This window comes from Mustela nigripes, chromosome 3 (genome assembly GCF_022355385.1).
Source record: "Mustela nigripes isolate SB6536 chromosome 3, MUSNIG.SB6536, whole genome shotgun sequence".
Lineage (NCBI taxonomy): Eukaryota > Metazoa > Chordata > Mammalia > Carnivora > Mustelidae > Mustela > Mustela nigripes.
Window position 1 is genome coordinate 46,626,640 of NC_081559.1, and position 19,835 is coordinate 46,646,474.

General features: G+C 58.2%; 1 protein-coding gene across 2 annotated transcripts; it reads right to left on the minus strand.

Annotated features, from left to right (window-relative positions):
- Positions 1-860: 860 nt before the first annotated feature.
- On the minus strand, positions 861-12,121 carry PDCD1 (programmed cell death 1). 2 transcript variants are annotated; one of them, XM_059392743.1, is made up of 5 exons: positions 11,971-12,121; positions 3,858-4,217; positions 3,237-3,398; positions 2,176-2,210; positions 861-1,958 (listed from the first exon to the last, which is right to left on the minus strand). In XM_059392743.1, the coding sequence occupies exons 1-5, from the start codon at positions 12,044-12,046 to the stop codon at positions 1,728-1,730; spliced, it is 864 nt and encodes a 287-aa protein (XP_059248726.1). In that variant the 5' UTR covers positions 12,047-12,121; the 3' UTR covers positions 861-1,727. The 2 variants fall into 2 exon arrangements, with proteins under 2 accessions (XP_059248726.1, XP_059248725.1); XM_059392742.1 differs by having other exon boundaries at positions 861-1,961.
- Between the last annotated feature and the right edge of the window lie 7,714 nt (positions 12,122-19,835).

Here is a 19,835-nt window from a genome sequence, read left to right on the forward strand (position 1 = left end):
AATAGAAGATCTTGGCCACTTTTTCTTCTGACTGCTTATTGTTTGAAAATATGAAAGCCAAGTGTTTCTGGGGGTTAGTTTTAGATGTGTGACATTTTCTCACTACTGTCCTTGTCTTTCCATGGAAGCTACTGGTTTCTTCAGACTCTCAAGCCTGCACAGCCCGCAGACTCCCCAGCAGTGTCCCTCCATGTGTGACTCCGCCTGGCACCCTCAGAGCAAGGCGGCCTCCTTGCCTTGTCCTGGGCGAGGTGCATCTACGTCCTGCACAGCACTGGCCAGGACCCTGGCACAGTAGGACAGGACCCCTGTGTGGCAAGCCAGGGTGTGAGTGCAGAGGACCTGGGGGGAACTTTGTGCACGGACGGCCCCTGAGGGTTTGGATAGGGTGCCCTGGGAAGGGGCAAGTTTGGTCTCCTCACAGCGGGGCTGTATCTTCTTCCGGAAGATGGACAGACGCTCCTTTGTGAGTGGGAAGGGCTTTTTCTCTACCGATGCTGCACCCTCTCTCCACCTGTGCAGTCCACCTGCATGCCCACTGCCCAGGGCCCTGGTGCTGCCTGGGAGGGACTCTCAGGTCAGGGGGAGCCGTGCCAGGCTGAGGAAGTCTGGAGACAGGCTTCCTGGAGGGTAATGCCCCATGGCACCCTGAACTGTAGGGATCTCACCCTATGGAGGCTGTGGGACATGGACGTGGGTGGGGGGCAGAGATGAGAGGCCTTGGGGAGTCTCTGGGGCAGTGAGGATGAGGGCCTGGGGAGGGCTGGCTGGGTCCTCCATCTTTGGGCAGAAACTCACCCCCCTCCCCTCCCACCACAAAAGCAGGAGAGAACTTGGTCTTTTCTTAGAACTTTTGTCATTATTTAATTATAATATAATAGAATAGGGGGAGGGACTCTGAAGTGTTTGTGGAACGCAAGACAGGACATGGGCTCCCGAGTCCCTGACACCCAGGCAGCCGCGGACCGGGCTGCGCTGCAGCAGACCTGCCTGCTGGGCGAGGCCCCTTTAAATAGCACCGTGTGTGGTTGCCAACCAGAGGGAGATTCCCGGGGAGGGTCCCCAGGTCTGGCCTCTGAGGGGGTGACTCTAGCTCTGCCTGTTCTTTTCCTTGCTACCCCGCCACCTTGGGGCTGCTTGGAGGGTGGGGCCGTGCCTGGGGGTGGTCTGTGGGCCCCCACTCTGCCTTGCCAGGAGCTCCCTCCCAAGCCTGGAGGAGCACAAGGTCCCCACCCCCTGCGTGGAGCCCTCTGGCTGCACAAGGGGGCACGTCAGTGGGCCACTCCAAGGCAGAGTCTCCAACCAGGGTCCTTGTGATCCCGTGTCCTGGCAGCAGGCTCCCCTGGGAGGCGGTGGGGGGCCATGGAGATTCGGGCAGCCTGACCCTCTGGAGGCCACAGCACTAGACCAGCCCTCCCCCCCCGGGGAGACACTGGTGGGAGGCCCAGTGCAGCACAACCAGAAAGTGACTGGCTCAGGCAGCTGGGCCTTCAGTCCTGGGTGGTCTCCTTTCCTGACCACAGCAGGCGACAGGGACACCTCCCACCCCCAGGTTGTACAAGAGGAGTTGAGCAGGGCTGGCGCAGGCAAGGCTGGTCACCATCACCGGGCTCAGTCCTGGGGCGACTCCCCACCTCCTCCCCACTGCACACTCCTTCAGGGAAGGCTCCCACTTGGGCTCCCAGTGGAGGGTCTGAGGGATGCAGGCCGCCCGAGGAAGCCGCTGGTCAGAGAGGCCAGGGGCAGGGTCCGTGTTCAGGGCTCAGAGGCTGGGGTCCCTGAGGGCTATTGGCTGAGGCCCTGCGGCCCGGGGATCCCGGCATGCTGGGGAAGACAATTGTGGCATACTCCGTCTGTTCAGGGATGCAGGGAGTGGGGGGCTCCGGCGTCTTCTCTCGCCACTGGAAGTCCAGCTCCCCATAGTCTACGGTGAACACAGGCGCTGCACAGGGGCCCTCCTTCTTTGGGGAGAGAAAGAGGGAGGTGTTAGTGGTCTGTGGTGGCGGACAGGCAGGTGCACGCGTGCCCACCAGGGGCCAGGGCAGGGCTTGGGCTCTCGGACCCTTGCTAGGGTCTGATGTCCCTGTGCTCAGATCCCGTGACAAGGCTGGAGACAGGCGTGCTCCTGAGCCTGTGGACTCCCATCCCCCGGGGCCACAAAGGGAAGGAACTCACCAGGGGCTCGTCCTCGCTCCCACAGGCACAGGTACCTACAGAGAAGCACATATTGAGTGAGGAGGCCCGGGACACCCCACGCTCCTGCAGGTGGTGGGGCTGGGGGCTTTGTAGCAGGGCCCTTCCTCCCCAGGGGCTCCCACGAGGGTGACCGAATGTCCTCTCCCCTGCCCAATGGTCTGGCTAACCCTACCCCCCATGCAAGGACCCCGTGTCCCTGATCATCAAGTGGAGAGCCACAGGTCCCATGTGGACCGGGAGTTGTGCTGGGTGGCGGCAATATAGGCCCTCTGGCTTCCAGTCCCCATACTCCTGCCACAGGAACCTGCCATCTCTGGCCACAAACCCCCCACGGGGAAACATGCAGGCACCAGCCCCCCATGCACAGTGGACGCCTGATCAGCAACGCAGCAGCCAGTGTCTCTCCGTCGGAGACCACACAGCTTCAGGGGGCCTTGTCTGGGACCCCATGGGGCCGCCCATTCAGCCACATGATCCCTGGGGTGCCCCCTGGCCCAGGATACCAGGACTGGGCCTTCGAAGGAGCTGATCCCCAGGCTGGGTCCCCTCTGGGTGCCTCCTTCCAGCCCCAGACGTGGTCATCAGAGTGACTGAGTCCAAGCTGTCTAGGACAACCAGGAGGTCAGGATGTGTGCAGGGGGTGACTGGGGGGCTCACAGCAACCACCCTGGTGTCTGTGGTTGTCAAGGGCAGAGCCCAGCAGCTGTGAGAAATCCTTTCAGTGTCCTGTGGGCTGTGGTGTGGCCTGAGGTTTGGGAGGGCCCTGTGTTCCCAGCATAGATGGCTCAGCCTGGGGGTGGGGGCTGTTGCTTGCCTTTCTGTGTGACCGTGGCCACAACCCGCTCCACCCCACTCCCCTCAGACCCCTCCTTAGAGCAAGTGTATGGGAGAGGGGGGACCCCAGAACCTGGGAGGCCCACTTCAGCCCCAGCCCCTCCATGAGAAGTGCTCACTGTGGGTGGGGAGGGGTGGTTGTGGCTGGGGGGAGGGGCTTCAGGAGACTGGGGTAGTGACAACAGTGGGGCTTGGCAGGGCCTTACCTCGAGTGGCCCTGGGGAAGGCAGTGGCCAGGACCCAGGTCAGCAGCAGCAGGAGTAGGACCCCCACCAGCACACCTGTGATGCCAATGACCAACCCCTGTAACTGGCCAGGGAGTCTGGGTGGGGGACTGGGGCTCTCCGTGGGGGGCTCCAGGATTCTCTCTGGAAAGGCAAAATGAGAGAGATTCACAGAGGGGACTTAGTAATGGGGATTCAAGGAGGGGACTCAGGGAGGGGCACACAGGGAGGGGGCTTAGAGAAGGGACTCAGGGAGGGGGTCGCAGGAGGGAAGCCAGGGCGGGGACTCAGGGCCCTCCCCTCCGCTCTCCATGTCCAAGGGTCCAGCCCCTGGTCTTGCACTAGCTAGTCTTGCCCCCGACCCCGCCCTGCCCACACCTCTGCTGAACCTGAGCTTTGCTGCATCCTGAGAGGTGCCGGCCACCTGCTGCCCTCCCTCAGGCTGTGCCCTCCCACCAAGGGCAGAGGGTCTGGGGGTGTGTCCCATCCCAGAGGTTGATGGTTGATGCCGTTTGTCCCTGAGGGCCTGGGTGGACAGAGCTGCTCGTGGAGCCGGGGAGGCCCTGCCCACTGCACACCCCCATCTTGGGCTTGAGGCCGCACCCTTCACGGTGAGCTCCGCACGGGGGCTCTCGTTGATCTGCGTGTTGGGGGGCAGGTAGATGGCCCCGCACAGGTAGGTGCCGCTGTCATTAGGCCTGGCAGCTGCGATGCTCAGGTGGAAATCCCGGCCGCTGGGCAGCCGCGTGATATGGAAGCGTCTGTCCGGGCCGGGCTGGACGTGGTCCTCCTGGAAGGCGACCAGCTTGTCTGTCTGGTTGCGGGGGCTCATACGGTACCAGTTGAGCACAAAGCTCTTGGGGACGCTGGAGAGGCTGCAGGTGAAGGTGGCGTTGTCCCCCTCGTGCACAGTGAGCTGTGCCGGGGAGAAGGTGAGGGGGCTCCAGGGCCTGTCGGGGGAATCTGTGGGGGAGGACCAGAAGCCAGTGAGGGAGGGGCGTGGGGACGGCGGCCCAGATCCTTCCCCCCAACTCCCCCAGCTACAGGGCCTCTGCCTCCAAGCCTTGCAACTTCTTGCACGCCCCCAGGGATGTGGTGCTCACGTCTCACCAGGCAACTCCATGGTGGGGTGGGGTTTGACGGTACTAGGACCCGAGGCCCGGGCTGTGTTCTGGCTCTGACCCCTAAATCTCCTATTTCTCCCCCAAACGGTGGGGTTTCAGGTCCTCCCTGCAGGCCTAACTGTCATGTTCCTAGCTCCACCATCCTGGGTCCCTGGCTCATCGTGCTAGCCTGGTCCTGTGTGCCCTGAGGGGGGCAGGGCCGGGCCAGGATGCTGGGCTGCTGGTGGGGGCCTCCCTTGGAAAGCTCAGCATCCGGCAGGCTCAGGGTCCAGCCTTCGGCCCATTGCGGGACAAGCTCAGAGCTGGGATGGGGTCTGCCTTCTGCCTTCTGACATGACTCAGGGGACTGGAGTTCAGAGCAGCTGGGCCATTATCCCTGATATGGATAGAAATGGAGGCCCCTGATGGTCCTGGTCTCTAGCCCACACTCCTCTTGCAAGAACAGCTGATTGCCAGGCCCTGGCCCCGGGGATACTCCCACATCCTTGGAGGGGCTCACGCCTCCTTCCACCGGTGCCTGCCTCACCACCACATGCACACGTGTCTGCGTGAGTGTGCGTGACCATCCCCCCCCACACTTGGCAGAAGCCCCTCCTATCTGGCCCAGGCCACAGGACAGCAGCACCCCCCAGGGAGTCAAGGTGACACAGGAACAGGTCAGAGTCTCCCAGGGTCCCAGGGTAGGAGCCATGGCCAAGCCCATACGTGCTAAGCCTTCCATTCTCCGTAGCTGGCTCACCAGGGAGGCTGTGCTGTGATTCCTGATAGACACACGGGGACCAAGGCACAGATGGAGGATGTACCAGGTCTCAAGCTGCTCTGTCGGGACCCAGCTCCGGGTCTGCCTCTGGCTGCCCTGACCCTGGCCAGGGGACCTTGCCTGGAAGCCCGGGGCTCCTCCGGGCCACTGCCACACTGCTCTAGGCCTTGGCTTCCTCACCCGGGAGGGAATACCCAGACCCAAGACGTGGTCCAGTGAGGTCATTTCCTGGCCCCCCTACACGTCCCATACCGCTCAGCTCCCAAACACTGCAAAGACGGGAGGCCCACTGCCCTGGAGGCTGGGCATCTGCCCATGGCCCCCAGCCCGGCTTTCCCAGAGGAGACCCCCCACCCACAGGGGACCATGCTAAACCCCTTTCCTATTTGTCATTGCGTGTCCCACCCATTCACAGCCGACCCACCACAGTGGTACCTCCCTGGCGGTCCTGACGCATGTCTTCGTTATCCGTGTATTTGAGAAGCTCACGCGTTTACAAAGAGAGCATCATGGGAGTAACCAGGCAATTGGGGCGTGGGGGTGCTGAAGTCGGCCGGGACATTGCCGCCTTGGCCTGGGCTGCTGGGTCCGTGGGCCTTCCCCCACCCTCACTCTGCATGTCTCCTGCCCAGCCCCACGTGCCCCTGGTCCCACTGGAGATGTGCCTGCACCTGCCTCCTGACAAATGTCCACCAGGAACCCCCTCCCACTGAGGCCTCCAGACAGAATCTGGGCCTCTGAGGAGTGGCCCTTGGGGTTCCGCAAGGTGCTTAGCATCCCCTCCCCTCCTGTAGAGCACCCGCCCCCGCCCTGGTAGGCCTCCCCCTGGGCTCCTGAGTGGACTCTGGATCAGACCCTCAACTACCCCACCCCTCACCCAAATTGGTGACCACTTGGGTCCCTTGTCTGTTGGTTGGCTCTTTGCAGCACCTCTTGGGGAACCTGAACTTGGCAAGGAGGGCAGACTGGGTGGCCCTTAGCCCAGCCTCTGCCTCGGTCTTTATGTGGCAGCCTCCTGGTCCTGCTCAGGCTCTGCTGACTCCCAGGTCCCTCCTGGTGGCCCATGAGACCCCATTCCCTTTGGTGGCACCATGGCTTCCTTGCTTTTCCTTGGACCCCTCTCCAGGGCACCCCCATCTCTGTGCCTGTTGTACCCCCACCCCCAGGGGTCTCACAGCATGGTCAGCGCCAGAGCCTGGATGCAGCAGCAGCCATGGGTCCGGCCTGAGACATGTCAGGGTGGTCTTCCCTGTGGGGAGTGTGGAAAGGGGCAGCCCTTCACCCTGTAGCTGCCCCAGAGCCCATTCTGACCAGGGAGTACCCACCTCCCCAAAGTCACAAGGTGCATGGCTGTTGAGGGCTCTGACGGTTTGGCTGGGGTGCAGGCCCACAGGGGGATCCCGGCTGGGTGCTCAGCAGCCTGTCCACATGGAGAAAGATGAGCTTCCTGGAACGGGGGCTCAGGGACACCTGAGGAAGCGGGCCGGTGGGAGCACGGGGCTGAAACCTCACTGGGGTGAGAGGGGGGCTCGGTGGGCACTGGGCTCGCTGCTTTCTGGGAGCAGGTGTGACGGCCAGATGGGACAGGGACCCTGTGTACACACACCTCTAAGTCAATCCAAACTTCCCCAGAGGAGCGCTGGTAGTAGAGCCCGACTAAGTACGGCCGTCCCTACAGTAGGAACACCTGTGAATCTTGTGTTGTTTGGCTTTAAACATTGAAGTGTCATCTACTTATTTCATATTTGATAATAAAATGTCGGTAAGGGGCTCCAGGGCCTTTCTTTGGGGAATGGGTCAAGGAGGGAGCTGTGTGCGCAGGCGGGGAGATCTCAGGGTCGGGCCCAGCGTGGTGGGACGGGCTGCGTGGCAGGGGGCACAGCCACTGCTGTCCTGGAGGTCACAACTTTCTCATCTAGCACCCAGCAGCAGTTGATTTATGCAAGACCTGCCTATGGTACTGGAAGAGTCACCCGGTGGACGGTCAGCTCCTACAACCCCCATGAGTCTCTCACTCGGCAGGAGGGGGACAGGGTGCCTTCACTTCCTTGCCGTGGGGTCCCTGAACTTGCCGCATGGAGGATCAACACGTCCCTGAGGTCCCACACGTGTCCGATGCACCCAGATGACACGCACCTACCCACCCTCCTGGGACCCGTCAGGGGCACGTGGGGGTTCACGGCAGGGAAAACAAGCAAGTTTTTATTGGGGACTACACGAAACTCAAACCCTTCACACAGCAAAGGAAACCATCAACATGATGGAAAGGCAACCTACAGGACGGGAGGAAATACTTGTAAATCATTTATCTGATGAAGGGTTAATATCCAAAACACGTAAAGAACTCACATAACTCAATAGCAAAAATCCCCAAATATCAGATTAAAGAATGCACAGAGGACCTAAATAGACAGTTGTCCAAAGGCGTCCAGAGGGCTGACAGACACCAGGAAAGACGCTCACCATCCCTCATCGTCAGGGAAATGCAAATGGAAACCACAATGAGATATCACTTCACACCTGTCAGGATGGCTAGACTCAACAAGACACGAAACAACGAGAAAAAGGCACCCTCGTGCGCTGTTGGTGGAGATGGGAGCTGGCACAGCCACCGCAGAGAACAGTGTGGAGGGTCCTTAGAAACTTAATAGAGCTGCCCTAGGATCCAGCTACTGTACTACTGAGTATTTACCCAAAGAGAACAAAAACACAAATTAGAAAAAAGCCACATGCACTGCCATATGTCCTGCGGCATTATCTACAAGACCCACAGTACAAAAGCAGCCCGCGTGTCCGTCCACAGATGAGTGGTTAAAAAGGTGTGGTGTGCGCACACAATGGGACATCACGTAGCCATAAGAATGAGATCTTGTCATTTGTGACAACATGGGTGGACAAGGAGGGCATTACGTTAAGTGAAATAAGTCAGTCACGGGCACCTGGGTGGCTCAGTGGGTTGGAGCCTCTGCCATTGGCTCAGATTGTGATCTCGGGCTCCTGGGATCAAGTCCTGGTGATCTCGGGGTCCTGGGATCAAGTCCCAAATAGCATTGGGGCTCTCTGCTCAGCAGGGAGCCTGCTTCCCCACCCCCACCCGCCTGCCTCTCTGCCTACTTGTTATCTCTGTCAAATAAATAAATAAAATCTTAAAAAAGAAAAAAAAATAAGTCAGTCAGAGAAAGATGAATACTCTGTGATCTCATTTATACGTGGAGACTAAAAAAAAAAAAAAAAGAAAGAAAGAAAAAGAGAAAGAAGAAAAAATTAAACAAAAACTTAGCTCCTGGATATAGGGAACAGATTAGCAGTCGTCTGAGGTGGGAGTGGGGTGTCAGTGGAAGGAATGAAGGGGTCAAGAGACACGAACTTGCAGTTATAAAATGAGTAAGTCCCGGGGATGGGATGTAAGTCATGGGGACGGTAGCTAATAATCCTTTCTCGCACGTTTCAAAGTACCTAGAAGAGTGAATACTGAAAGTTCTCCTTACAGATTTTGTGACTCTGTGTGATGACAAGTGTTAACTGGTTAAATTTTGTAATATGTACAAATAGCGAATCATTTCACTGTGCGCCTACAACTAATATAAATGTTCCTAATTCAGGCGCCTGGGTGGCTCAATTGCTTAAGCGTCTGCCTTCGGCTAAGGTCATGATCCTGGAGTCCTGGGATCGAGCCCCATATCAGGCTCCCTGCCCAGCAGGGAGTCTGCTTCTCCCTTTCCCTCTGCTGTTCCCCCTGCTTGTGCTCACTCTCTCTCTCTCTCTCTCTCAAATAAATATTTTTTTGTTAAAGATTTTATTTATTTATTTGAGAGAGAGAGAGAGAGGGAGAGCACACAAAGGAAGAGGGAGAGGGAGAAGCAGACTCTCCGCTGAGCAGGGAACCTGATGTGGGGCTCGATCCCAGGACCTGAGATCATGACCTGAGCCAAAGGCAGATGTTCAACTGATTGAGCCACCCAACCGCCCCAATAAATAAAATCTTTAAAAAATATATTCCTAATTCTAAGTTTTCCATATCTAAAATAAAATTGAGATCTGAGTTAAAAAAAAGAAAAAAGAAAAAAACCAACCAGAATGCCAGTGGTGGTGGCAGAGAGAACTGGCGTTTGACCAGAGTCAGAAGAAACCAAGGACAGTGACATCCAGGGAGGTAGGCGGCCCTTGACTGGGCTCCCATCAGGGCAAGATAATCCAGCAAGAGGGAGCATCAGAACGAAGGGCCCGGGGGGAGAGCCCCTGGCGTGTTAGTAGAGAGGTCTGACCTCTGTGAGATGAGTGGAGCCGTGCCCCCCAGTGCACCTGCTGGCACGGCCCTGAGCCTCAGCATGGCACATTGTGACCTTATTTGGAAATAGGGTAGGGGCGCTGGCTTATGGGTAGAGCTTGCGACTCTCCACCTCAGGGTCGTGAGTTCAAGACCCATGTTGGGTACAGAGACTACTAAAAAAAAAAGGGTTATTGCAGACATAATTTCTTTTTTTTTAATGGCTTTTTAAGAATTTTTTTAAAAAAGATTTTTATTTATTTATTTGACGGAGAGAGATCACAAGTAGGCAGAGAGGCAAGCAGAGAGAGAGAGGAGGAAGCGGGCTCCCTGCTGAGCAGAGAGCCTGATGTGGGGCTCAATCCCAGGACCCTGGGATCATGACGGGAGCCGAAGGCAGAGGCTTTAACCCACTGAGCCACCCAGGTACCCCGCAGACATAATTTCTTAAGATAAGCTAAAACCCATGGGTTCCTAATGCAACATGGCTGGTGTCCTTACAAGAAGGGGAAAATTTGGACAGCAGCGAATGAGGGGAGCGCCACATGATGCTGGAGCCAGATGGGCTATTGCATCCACAGGCTGAGGCCCCCAGGATTGCTGGCAAACACCAGGCGCTGGGGGAGCCTGGAAGGGAGCCTCCCTCACGGTCCCGGCGGGAATTGGCCCCATGCACACCTGGTCTCGGACTTCCCGCCTCCAGAAATGCCAGACTACAACCTCCAGGTGCTGAAGCCTCCAGGGGCTGGCTTTTTCCCCCCGAAGCCCCAGCAAATCCATTCACAAAGGTGCCAATACAGCCAATCAGAAACTTGGAGTAACGGGTGTTCACTACTGCGTTCTTGTGACTTTTCTGTATGTTTCAGACATTTTTCAAAATTTTAAGTTGGAAAAATAACTAAAACAAATCTGCCTTCAAAAAAGAGATCATGGGCTATGCAGGCAGTTTTCAGAATTGACCTTTTTGAATTCTCAGCGCAAGGCAGACACTAGCGTCCCCAGCCGCAGGTAAGAATGCCGCTGCCCAGTGAGACGAGGTGACTTGCCAAAGGTCTCATCAGCCATGCCTTCCTTTGAACTCAAGCCTGTCCTGTTCCAAAGCTGTACTCTTCCTTACTCTCATTCACTAGGATCTGGGCCAGCCAGCTACTGAGTTTGGGATATTCCATTAAATGGAAGAAAAACACGTACGTAAGGAGATATGGGGGGGTGGGGAGACATCCATGAGAATGATCCAAATAATAAATGTAATACATTAGGAAAGCAAAGAGATAGCACTCAAATGTCCCCGCAGCCAGGAGCGCCCGAGTCTGGTGGAAGGGGAAGAGGGTGACCCGACATATGATGTTGGCAACGTGGTGTGCTCAGGGTTGAGATGGGGAAAATGAGCCCCAAGCTGGTGCCTTTGACTCTGGACAGCGGCTGCAGTATCTCATTCTCACCTTACCCTGCTTGGGGAAGGGGTCCCGGGGGGTTGTGGGCCTCCAGGGCTGAGTCAAGGCCCACATTTATGCCTCCGTTCCCCCTCCTGGGGTGATACTCACACCTCTGCCTCTGTGCCTGGGCTCCTCTGCAAGGCCCCCCAACGGGGCACCTTTGGCCACATGCCCTTGGGCCTCTGACCTCAGCTCTGAGTTTCCTCCGCTAATCTTGAGAGTGGCCTACATGCCTTCCTGGAGAGCCAGGCTGGGCTGGGGAGGAAACATAGGGCGGCTGGCACCCCACCATTGCCCAGCAGGCCCGGGAGGTGCACCAAGACTCCAGGATGGGCAGTCCCAGTGGGACCTCGTCGTGGTCCTTCTGGGGGCCATGCCACCTCCCAGCCCAATGAGGTCCAGAGGAAAGACCCTGGACCCACCCAAAGGATCCACCTTCCTCAATGTTCCCATCTGTGCAGTAGCCGAGGACAAGGGCAGCTGGGCCCCTCTCCCTGACCAATGGACTTCGACCGGGGTCCCCAGTGGTAGATAATCTGTGCAAGGGGGGTAAGGGCCAGGCCCCCTTGCCGGAACCTGCCGTGGATGCTCGCAGCCATACCCAGACCCTATACACACAAGAGTCTCTTCCAGAGACCTAGGCCCACAGCAGGTGGGCTGCAGAAGTGGACAATCTCCACTTGAATGGTTGGTTACTCTTCTGATATAATTAGAGAAATGTCTCTTGGCCATCTGCCTGGGACCTCACAGAGACAGTCAGTCCCCTGGGGCGCTGGTCCCAATCCCTGGAAAATATGGGGCATCTGGGCTGAGGTTTGGCGCTCTGGTCAGCCCTTATCCTACAGAGGGGCAAGCCTGTCCCACAGGACCCTGAGAAACAGCTGGGATGTTCCTGCCTGCTCATAGATGAGGGCTGGACTCACCGCCAAGTGAGGTGGGCAGGCAAGAAGCTGGAGCCCAGAGATGCACTTCACCCACCCAAAGTCACACAGCACCCTGCCAGGGGCAGTGCTGGGCCTTTGAGGCCAGATCCCAGCACAGCCCCCTCCCTGTCTGTCTGCCAGGGACCAAGAGCCAGAGGTCTTTCCCTGAGACCTGATCCCGTGCCACCCAGCCCTGACCCACATACCTAGGAGCCTTCCTGGCCACCAGCCCAGCTGCAGCACGGCCCAGACGAGCGGCCAGGGCGCCCGTGGGGTCCCCATGCCCAGAGCGCAGCCAGCCTCGTTTGCCAGTCTCCTCCTCCACGGCTCTGGCAGAGGTGTGAGCGGAAAGGAAACTGTCCCGGGTCAGGACGGAGCGACACGCCCCAGCCCCACCCCCTCTTCCTCCTCCTCTTCCTCCACGTGGGTGGAAATAGGAGGGGAGCCCGAGAGAGACTGGGGGACTGAGGGAGAGAAAGATGGGGAAGACAGAGTAGGGGACTGAGAAGGGGGATGGGCGAGAGAAAGAAGTACAGAGGGTGGGGGCAGGGGTGGGGAAGAGTGAAGCACAGGCGGATGAGGGGGACACCCAGCTGCCCCTCTTCCCCTGTGGGGGTCTCTCCACCTGAGCAACTTGTCATTTGTTGTGGCTTCTTTCCCCTTCTGCTGAGCTTGTGAGGGATACTGGACTCTCTGTTCTCCCCTCCCCCACCCATTCTGCCCTTTGCAGGTGGACTGTGCATTCAGGCCCCTGGGGCTGCGTTGAGGGCTGGGCTCAAGCCCATGCCCACTTTGTCTTCTCTTGAAGGCTTGAACCAACCACACTCTGCAAGTGCTGGAGATGGTGGGGGCAGGGCCACTGCCAAGGGTGTGCCCCTCCCCTGAGGGCTGCAAGGCCATGCTGGGGCAGCTGAGGGTCTGCCTAAGCCCTAGACTGGGTCCGGGAAGCAGCTGAAGGGCTGCCTGAGCCCCAGGCTGGGTCCGGGAAGGGCATTTCTGGTAGGCCTACCTGAGACCCCCTCCCCTCCTGTCCTGTCCCAGGCCTTGGAGTGCCCTGGCCCTGGGTGGGGGGAAGGGGCTCCTGCAGGAAGCTGGCACCCCCAGCCCCCAAGCTTCAGGGTGCCACCTGCCGGTGTCCTGAGGACGTCCCATGTTGGGGGCTTAACCTTCAGCGTTTTGGGCTGCTCAGCGCAGCCTGGGGACAGGGGCGGTTGGGGGCGGTCGTGGGCCGGGGTCTCCAGGCTCATCCGGGCGGGGAGGGGGCGGCGCGGGCTGGGTCGTGGGCCTGGGGTCTCCAGGGCGCCGGCCGCGTGCAGCCACACGTCTGGCCATGGCGGGTTTGCTGAAAGCGGTTGGTGATGAATGGAAAGCGCGAGAGGAAACTGCTGACAGCGGCAGCCCCAGGCTGGGTGCGTGGGTCTCACAGCCCGAGCAGCAGCCCGACAGCTGGCGCCTCCCCGGCCCCGTTCACCTCGGGCTCGGCTGCCAAGGGAAAACATTAAAGACAACTGAAACGATGGAAAAAGAGCATCAAAGATGGTGTCTGCAAGCGAAGGCGAGCAGAGGAAGCTTCGGTGGTGAGCGCAGGGCCACTCCCCGAGCCCCGCGTGGGCGGCGGGGGGCGGGGCACTAGGCCGGAGGCCTCGGATTGCTGGGGGGTGGGTGGGCCCTCCGGACAGGTGTCTCCTGGTCCGCCAGCCCCCGGGGCTTCCCCTTGGGCCCCGGACTGGGGATGTGCGGTCAGGTGGGATTCGGGGCTGCCAGGCGCCCGGCAAGTCTCGGGCCCGGTGGGCACAGGGGGGACCTGCATTTTCGAGCCCCAGGCTCTGTGCTGGGAGACATGCCTCCCTGCATGAGGGGTGTGTGCTGGGATTCCAGGCGACTACAGAGCCACCCCCCACCCTACACCCCCCAGCCACCCCAGCTGTGATTCCATCTGCAAGAGCTTGAATGCGTGTCTGCCTGTCCTGAGTCGGGATGCACTGTGCCCCTCCCCCAACACCCGCTGTGTCCTCCTTTCTCCTCCATCCCGCTGAACTCCCTTGGGGTGAGGGGCTGTGGGAACGGCCCACTCAAAAGGTTGGAAGGGGCATTTGCGACCTGGAGGGTTGGGTCAACAGGACGATTTGGAGTCACAGGAGGGCACAGAGACCCTGCAGGCAGGAAGGGGAGGGGTACACAGCCTGGAGGAACCTCACACTCCACACTAGGGTGGGCAGGCGCAGCAGGTGTTGGGATCAGAGCCTGGGAAGGAAGCTGGGACAGGTGGGGGAGGGGGCAGGGGTCCCAGGGACTGCTGGGGTGCTGTACTCCCAAAGGGAGCTTTCTACCACTTGTCAGCACACTTTCCCCCAAAGACATATTCTTCCTGTTACACAGTGTCCCTGTCATACTCACTGTCCCTGTCACACACACCGTCCCCCCAAGACATACTGTCCCCACTGCATACTGTTCAAACCACATGTTGTCCCCATCATACCGTCCTCATCACACACAGTGTCCCTGTCACACAGTGTCCCCATCATACTGTCCCCATCACACACACCATCCCCCCAAGACATACTGTCCCCACTGCATACTGTTCAAACCACATGTTGTCCCCATCATACTCACCATCCTCATCACACACAGTGTCCCTGTCATACAGTGTCCCCATCATACTGTCCCCATCACACACACCATCTCTCCAAGACATACTGTCCCCACTGCATACTGTTCAAAGCACACACGTCCCTGTCATACTCACTGTCCCCATCACATACAGTGCCCCGGTCACACAGTGTCCCCGTCACACTGTCCCTGTCACACACTGTCTCCTTCCCTCATCATCTTAGGGATAGGACAGGCTCCCTGGCTGGAGAGAAGGGCAAGATCAGGGTCCTTTGTGTCCCTCCCTGTGTCCCCCACAGGCTGGCATTCTCCTCCTTGCCCTGTGTCATGGTTTCACCCCTTTGGGTTTGGGGGGTCCCAGCTGAGGTTACAGCTGGGGTTTCCCGTCCCTGTCTCCACTTACAAGTAGGCACCAGGGACAACCCAGGAGCCCCATTCAAATGATAGTTGATGAAGAAAGATGTGTGTGGTCAGTGAGGTAACTAGGTTCCCTCGCAGTCTCGGAAACAGCCGAGAGCCGGCCCCTCACACGTGGCTCAGGCTCTCTCGGTAACACATTGCACAACCGGCAGTGGTGTGACAACCAGGATGCTGACACGGGGACCATGCCCTGAGCACAGTCAGTTCCCGTGCGTGGTTCTCGTGTGCATGTCTTGTGGCCCTGGGACCACCCTGCACCCCCACACACAGGAGTCACCACACCCTCGTGCCTGTTCCTCCTTCCAGTCACCACCGGCTTTCACATCTGCTCCATGTCAGCCTGGGGGTGATCCAGCATGTGGCCTGTGGGGTGGGGTGGGGCACGATCTGTCCACGTCCCTGTGTGGCTGGTGGGCTCCTTCTTGTATCTGCCCAGAGCTCTGCAGTGGGCCGAGCACAGGCGGGCTGGTCCCGGCTGAGGGCTGTGCTGGGGCCGATCGGTGCAGGGAGTCTGGGATCTACAGCCTCCGCCGTCCTGCGAGGGCCTCCTGTCCCACGTGCTCCCTGCCACATGCCCGTTGTCCTGTGGTCCTGCCTAGGCCGTGTGTGCTCCCTGGGGAAGCTCCCCTGTCCCTCCCCCCGCTCCGCCCCCCCATGTGCTTCTCACTGGACTAACACATGGCCCTGAGGGTGGGGGTTGTTGGCAAGGTGGGTGCTGCCATCTCCCCTGAAGCAGGAGGGTCTGGTTGTGGGGGGCGGGAGAAGCTTCCTGCCTGGGGCCCTCCCACCCTCCCCATCAGAGAAGAGGAGTCTAGTTTCCAAGGTGCCAGCCCAGCTGTGACGCCAGGCAGGGGTGTGCGGGCGGGCAGGCAGGCGGGCGGGCGGAACCTGAGCCAGAACGATGGAAAGTGGGGGAGACGGGGATCTCCCCGCGCTTTCCCGAGGCAGCAGCCCAGTCACAGGGAAGTTTCCATTTATGGTAAAGCACAGGAAACAGAAGGATCATCCTGAAAATGCTTCTGAGCGGCTGGGCGGTGATGTCACCCCGGCCTGGACGGAGCTGTGGCCCCGGGAGGCAGCGGCGGGTTCGCAGTATTTCTGAGGTTGGAACAGGAAATGGTTAATAGTGTTTGCAAATAAAAACTTTTTGTTCTATCCTGTTTTTGAAGCATTTCCCAGAAGTTAAAAAAGAGCACCCAAGTTATTTGCCCAATTTAAAAACCCAATTTTAAAAAATGTGAACAAAACATGACACCATTTATTAATAGACAAGAACCGAGATGGTCGGGGTATCTGTTTGCTAAGATGACAAGTTACAGATTTCCTGCTCCCCTTTCTTTGTCAACTTTCGAGAACACTGCTTTTTAACGTGAACTTACTTGCAGCTTAAATTTCCACGTGTGTTTGTGTGTGTATGTGGCTGCATTTTGTGTGGGGTGCGTGTGCATGGGTACGTGTGTGTGTGTCCGTGTGTCTGCGCTCACACGTGTGTGTTGTGTGACGCGTGCTGCGTGTGTCCTCTGCGTGTCCGCCACTTGGACTCCCAGCTTGCTGGTCCCCCCAGCTGGCACAGGGGCAGCCCCCTGCAGGCCATGACTCCAGGCACTTGCCAGCTACCTGCCCTCTGGGACCTCCGCTCTGCTCCAGTGGATGTGGGTGAGGAGGGAGCCTGCCCTGCCCCACACTTACCTGCTGATTTCAGTGGAGCCGTGAAATCCGGCTGTGCACCTGTGTGGAAAACTGAACTGTCAGACCAAGCTATTCTTGCCGGTTATGTTTTATTCTCAGTCTCTGTGGCTCTCATGGGTCCCCACTGGGGCTTGGTATACGTGACTGGCCCCTGGCAGGGCAGCAGTCGGTGGACACCAGGGCAAGGAACTTTGCGGGGTGGGGGGTGGGTGAGAAGGGCTTGTGGGAGCAGAACACTGGATGCTGGACATGGGGCTTCAAGGGACAGATGCTGCCATCCTAGCCACGGACTCCATGGCCCCCGCCCGTAGCCCAGAGACACGCACCTTGCCTGCTTGCTGGGGACTGGGCCTGGGGTCTGCCCAAGTGGCCTGTGTCCCTGGAACCAAGGTTTGGGGGAAGGCAGGGGTGAGCCCAGCACGATTATTTCCACCTGATTTTTTCTTCTTGCCTGTCTGTCTCTCTCAACTTCTCTCCTTCCAGACACACAAGGTGGGGTCCAATCAGCTAGGTGGCCTAGAGCTGGACCCTGTGATACCCTCCTTTCCCAGCCTGGCTTCCAGCTCTGACTCATTGGCTATGCTGTCTTGTCCCAAAGCTGGCATTTATCTGGTTCAGCATGGCATGGAGAGGTTTTGGGGGGACCTGCCCAGGCCACGCCCAGGCCAAGAGGGAGACAGAGGCTCTGAGCATCGTCACCTGCAGGAGACTGTCCTCATGGCTCATCAGGGCTGCCAGAAGATTTGCTTTCAAATGCTCCACCTAGAGGTCCCCCAGTGGTGAGGGCTGAGCCCTGCCTTCTAACCATCTTCTCTAAAAACTGAACTCAAGAAGCTAAGTGCCAGGCAGGGGAGTGTGAGCCAAAAGGAGTGTCCATGGGGGGTGGGCAGGCAGACAAGAAAGTGCTGTCTCCATCAGGTGGGGCGGCAGCAAGGGCAGTTGCCCTTGGCACCGCTCTCCATCCCCAGCCCGGCCCATTCTGGAGTCATCGATGCATCGGGAGGCTGGTCGCAGAGTGGTGGGCAGACGGCGGAGGGCAGACGGCGGAGGGGCTGCTAGCCAGCCTCATTCCTAGAGTCCATGCTTGGAGGGACCTGTGTCCATGCAGGTGGACCCCACACAGCAGGCCAGCTTCGGGGTCACGCATAGCCCTCAGGTGTTGGCCGAACACTGTGCCGTATTCTGCCTTGTCCATCACCGTCTGGTGAAGAAGCCAACCGACTTGTTAGTTGGTGTGTGAGTAGCTTTTGCAGAGAGCTTGGTTTGTGGGTTTGGGGGGGACAGATAAATGGGCATATGGGAAGAGGCACATGGAGGCTGGCTTCCCTGGGGTCTGTCCCCTATGCCTTTCGAGCGATCTTCTGGGAAAGGTATAAGGAAGTTCCTGAATCAAAGCTTATTTTTGGATGGTGGTCAGTCCTGATACCAAGACTTCCCTAAACTCAGAGGCAGGTTGTGGTTTCTGGAGCAGAGAAGGCTGTGGGGTGGGCCGTGCAGATGGGCCTGGAGTATGGGGTGGAACATGGGGTGGAGCACAGGCTCCCACACCCAGCAGGTTGTGCAGGGTCCAGAGAGGCCAGGTGGAGAGGAAAAGCCCTGTGGGGACCTCTGCAGACCATGCTCCAACTGTCTCCTGGGACCACTGCTACCCACGTGACCAGGTCCACATGCTTGCTCGCCTATACACAATGGCCCTAGACCAGCCAGAAAACCCAGAGCACGAGGTCTTACTTACCATGAGAGCAGGATCTGGGTATTTACCTCTCTCTTGAACAACAAATCTGGAAGTAGGTGATCCTGAAGAAGTACAGGGATTCCAGCTGTCATCAAGGTTGCAAAGTCTTGACTTTCTGCTTCTTCCGCATGTAGCTTCTAACTGCAAGTTCACTTCATGGTCCAAGGGGGCTGCAGGAGTGCCAGACATCATGTCTGCATCAACGAACAGACGTGGGGGAGAGTGCAGGGGCGGGGGTTTTCCCAGCCAGCTGGTCCTGCAGGATGGAGCCTTCCCAGGAGCACATCCCAATCATTTCCTCTCCTACCCCGTGATCTCACTTTGCTGCAAGGCAGACAGATGGCGCATAGCTGAGACAGCCAAGAAGTTTCGGAAATGCAAAATGTGAAAGGGCCATCCACTCACTTGCCAGGATCAGCTGCGGACGGGACAAAGATGAGCAGAGAATTCGTCAGCCGTTGAGAGAGGAGAAGAATCGCTCTGCACACAGGTCAGAGAGGCTGTCATGGAGGCACAAAGGGTGAGCGAGAGGTTTAGGGAGCCACAGGGGTGAGGTGTTTGCTCTACCCTTGGGAGGAGTGGGCTCACGTCCCACTCTGGAGCTTCTGGGGCCACCAAAAAAGCAGCAGGACTGGGTGCAGCATTCGCAGACCTAGAGGGGTGGGAATGGAAAGATGAAATTGTGACCCCAGCAGGAGGCATGGGAACAGGGACAGGGCCCGGGGGGTGGGCAGGAGGAAAGACCCAGGGAGCCCAGGTCCTGGGAGGGGTGGAAGCCTGAGGCCTGAGGACGGTTTTCCAGCGGGTGCCACAAGCCTCATGTGGGGCACACGGCAGCGTGGCTGCGTGCACAAGAGGGGGGTGGTCGCTGTGATGCTTCTGTGAGCCAGGGGAGGGCGGGGACCCAGACCCACACACACAAAATATGTCCTGCACGATTCCATTTACATAAAGCCCAAGGTGGTGAAGGGGAACGTCTCCAGTCGTGGATCTGGAAGGGGTCCTGGCCAGGCTGGAGGGGCCTCTGCAGGGGAGGAGCCTACGGAGTAGGTGGGGGGCTGCCCTTCAGGTGTACAACTAGTCTTTACAAAACCGTGACGCTCTGCATTATGTTTTAGCCATTGTTTATGCAAACGTTCTATGTTTCTGGCCAATATAAAGTTTGAAAAAAAAAAAACCCATAGGAGAATTTGCAAGGATACACACTCAGTGCATGTCCTCCTGGCCTCGTTTCTGATGGCGAAGGAGCACTGAGCAGTCGGGGACCGAGGCGGCTGGATGGACGGAGACATTTGCACGCAGATGAGTGGGCAGCACTGTCCATGACAGGTCGTGGGCCGAAGAGGCCAGGGCGCACCAGCACACGTTCAGGGTGACTTCTTGCTTGAGGAGAAGACATACTGGTGTACGTGTGTGTATGTACCTGGGCCATGTACGGACATCAGCCCACCGTGACGATTTTGTGCAGATTTATTTTCTATTGCATATTTTCCTTTGGATATATCTGTTTGTTTCTCATTTTTCCTAAAATGAAAATATATTGCTTGCGTAATAAAAAATATTCAAGGGGATAAGAAGGAAAGGCCTGTTTCTCATGTCTTGGAGACGAACCCTGTT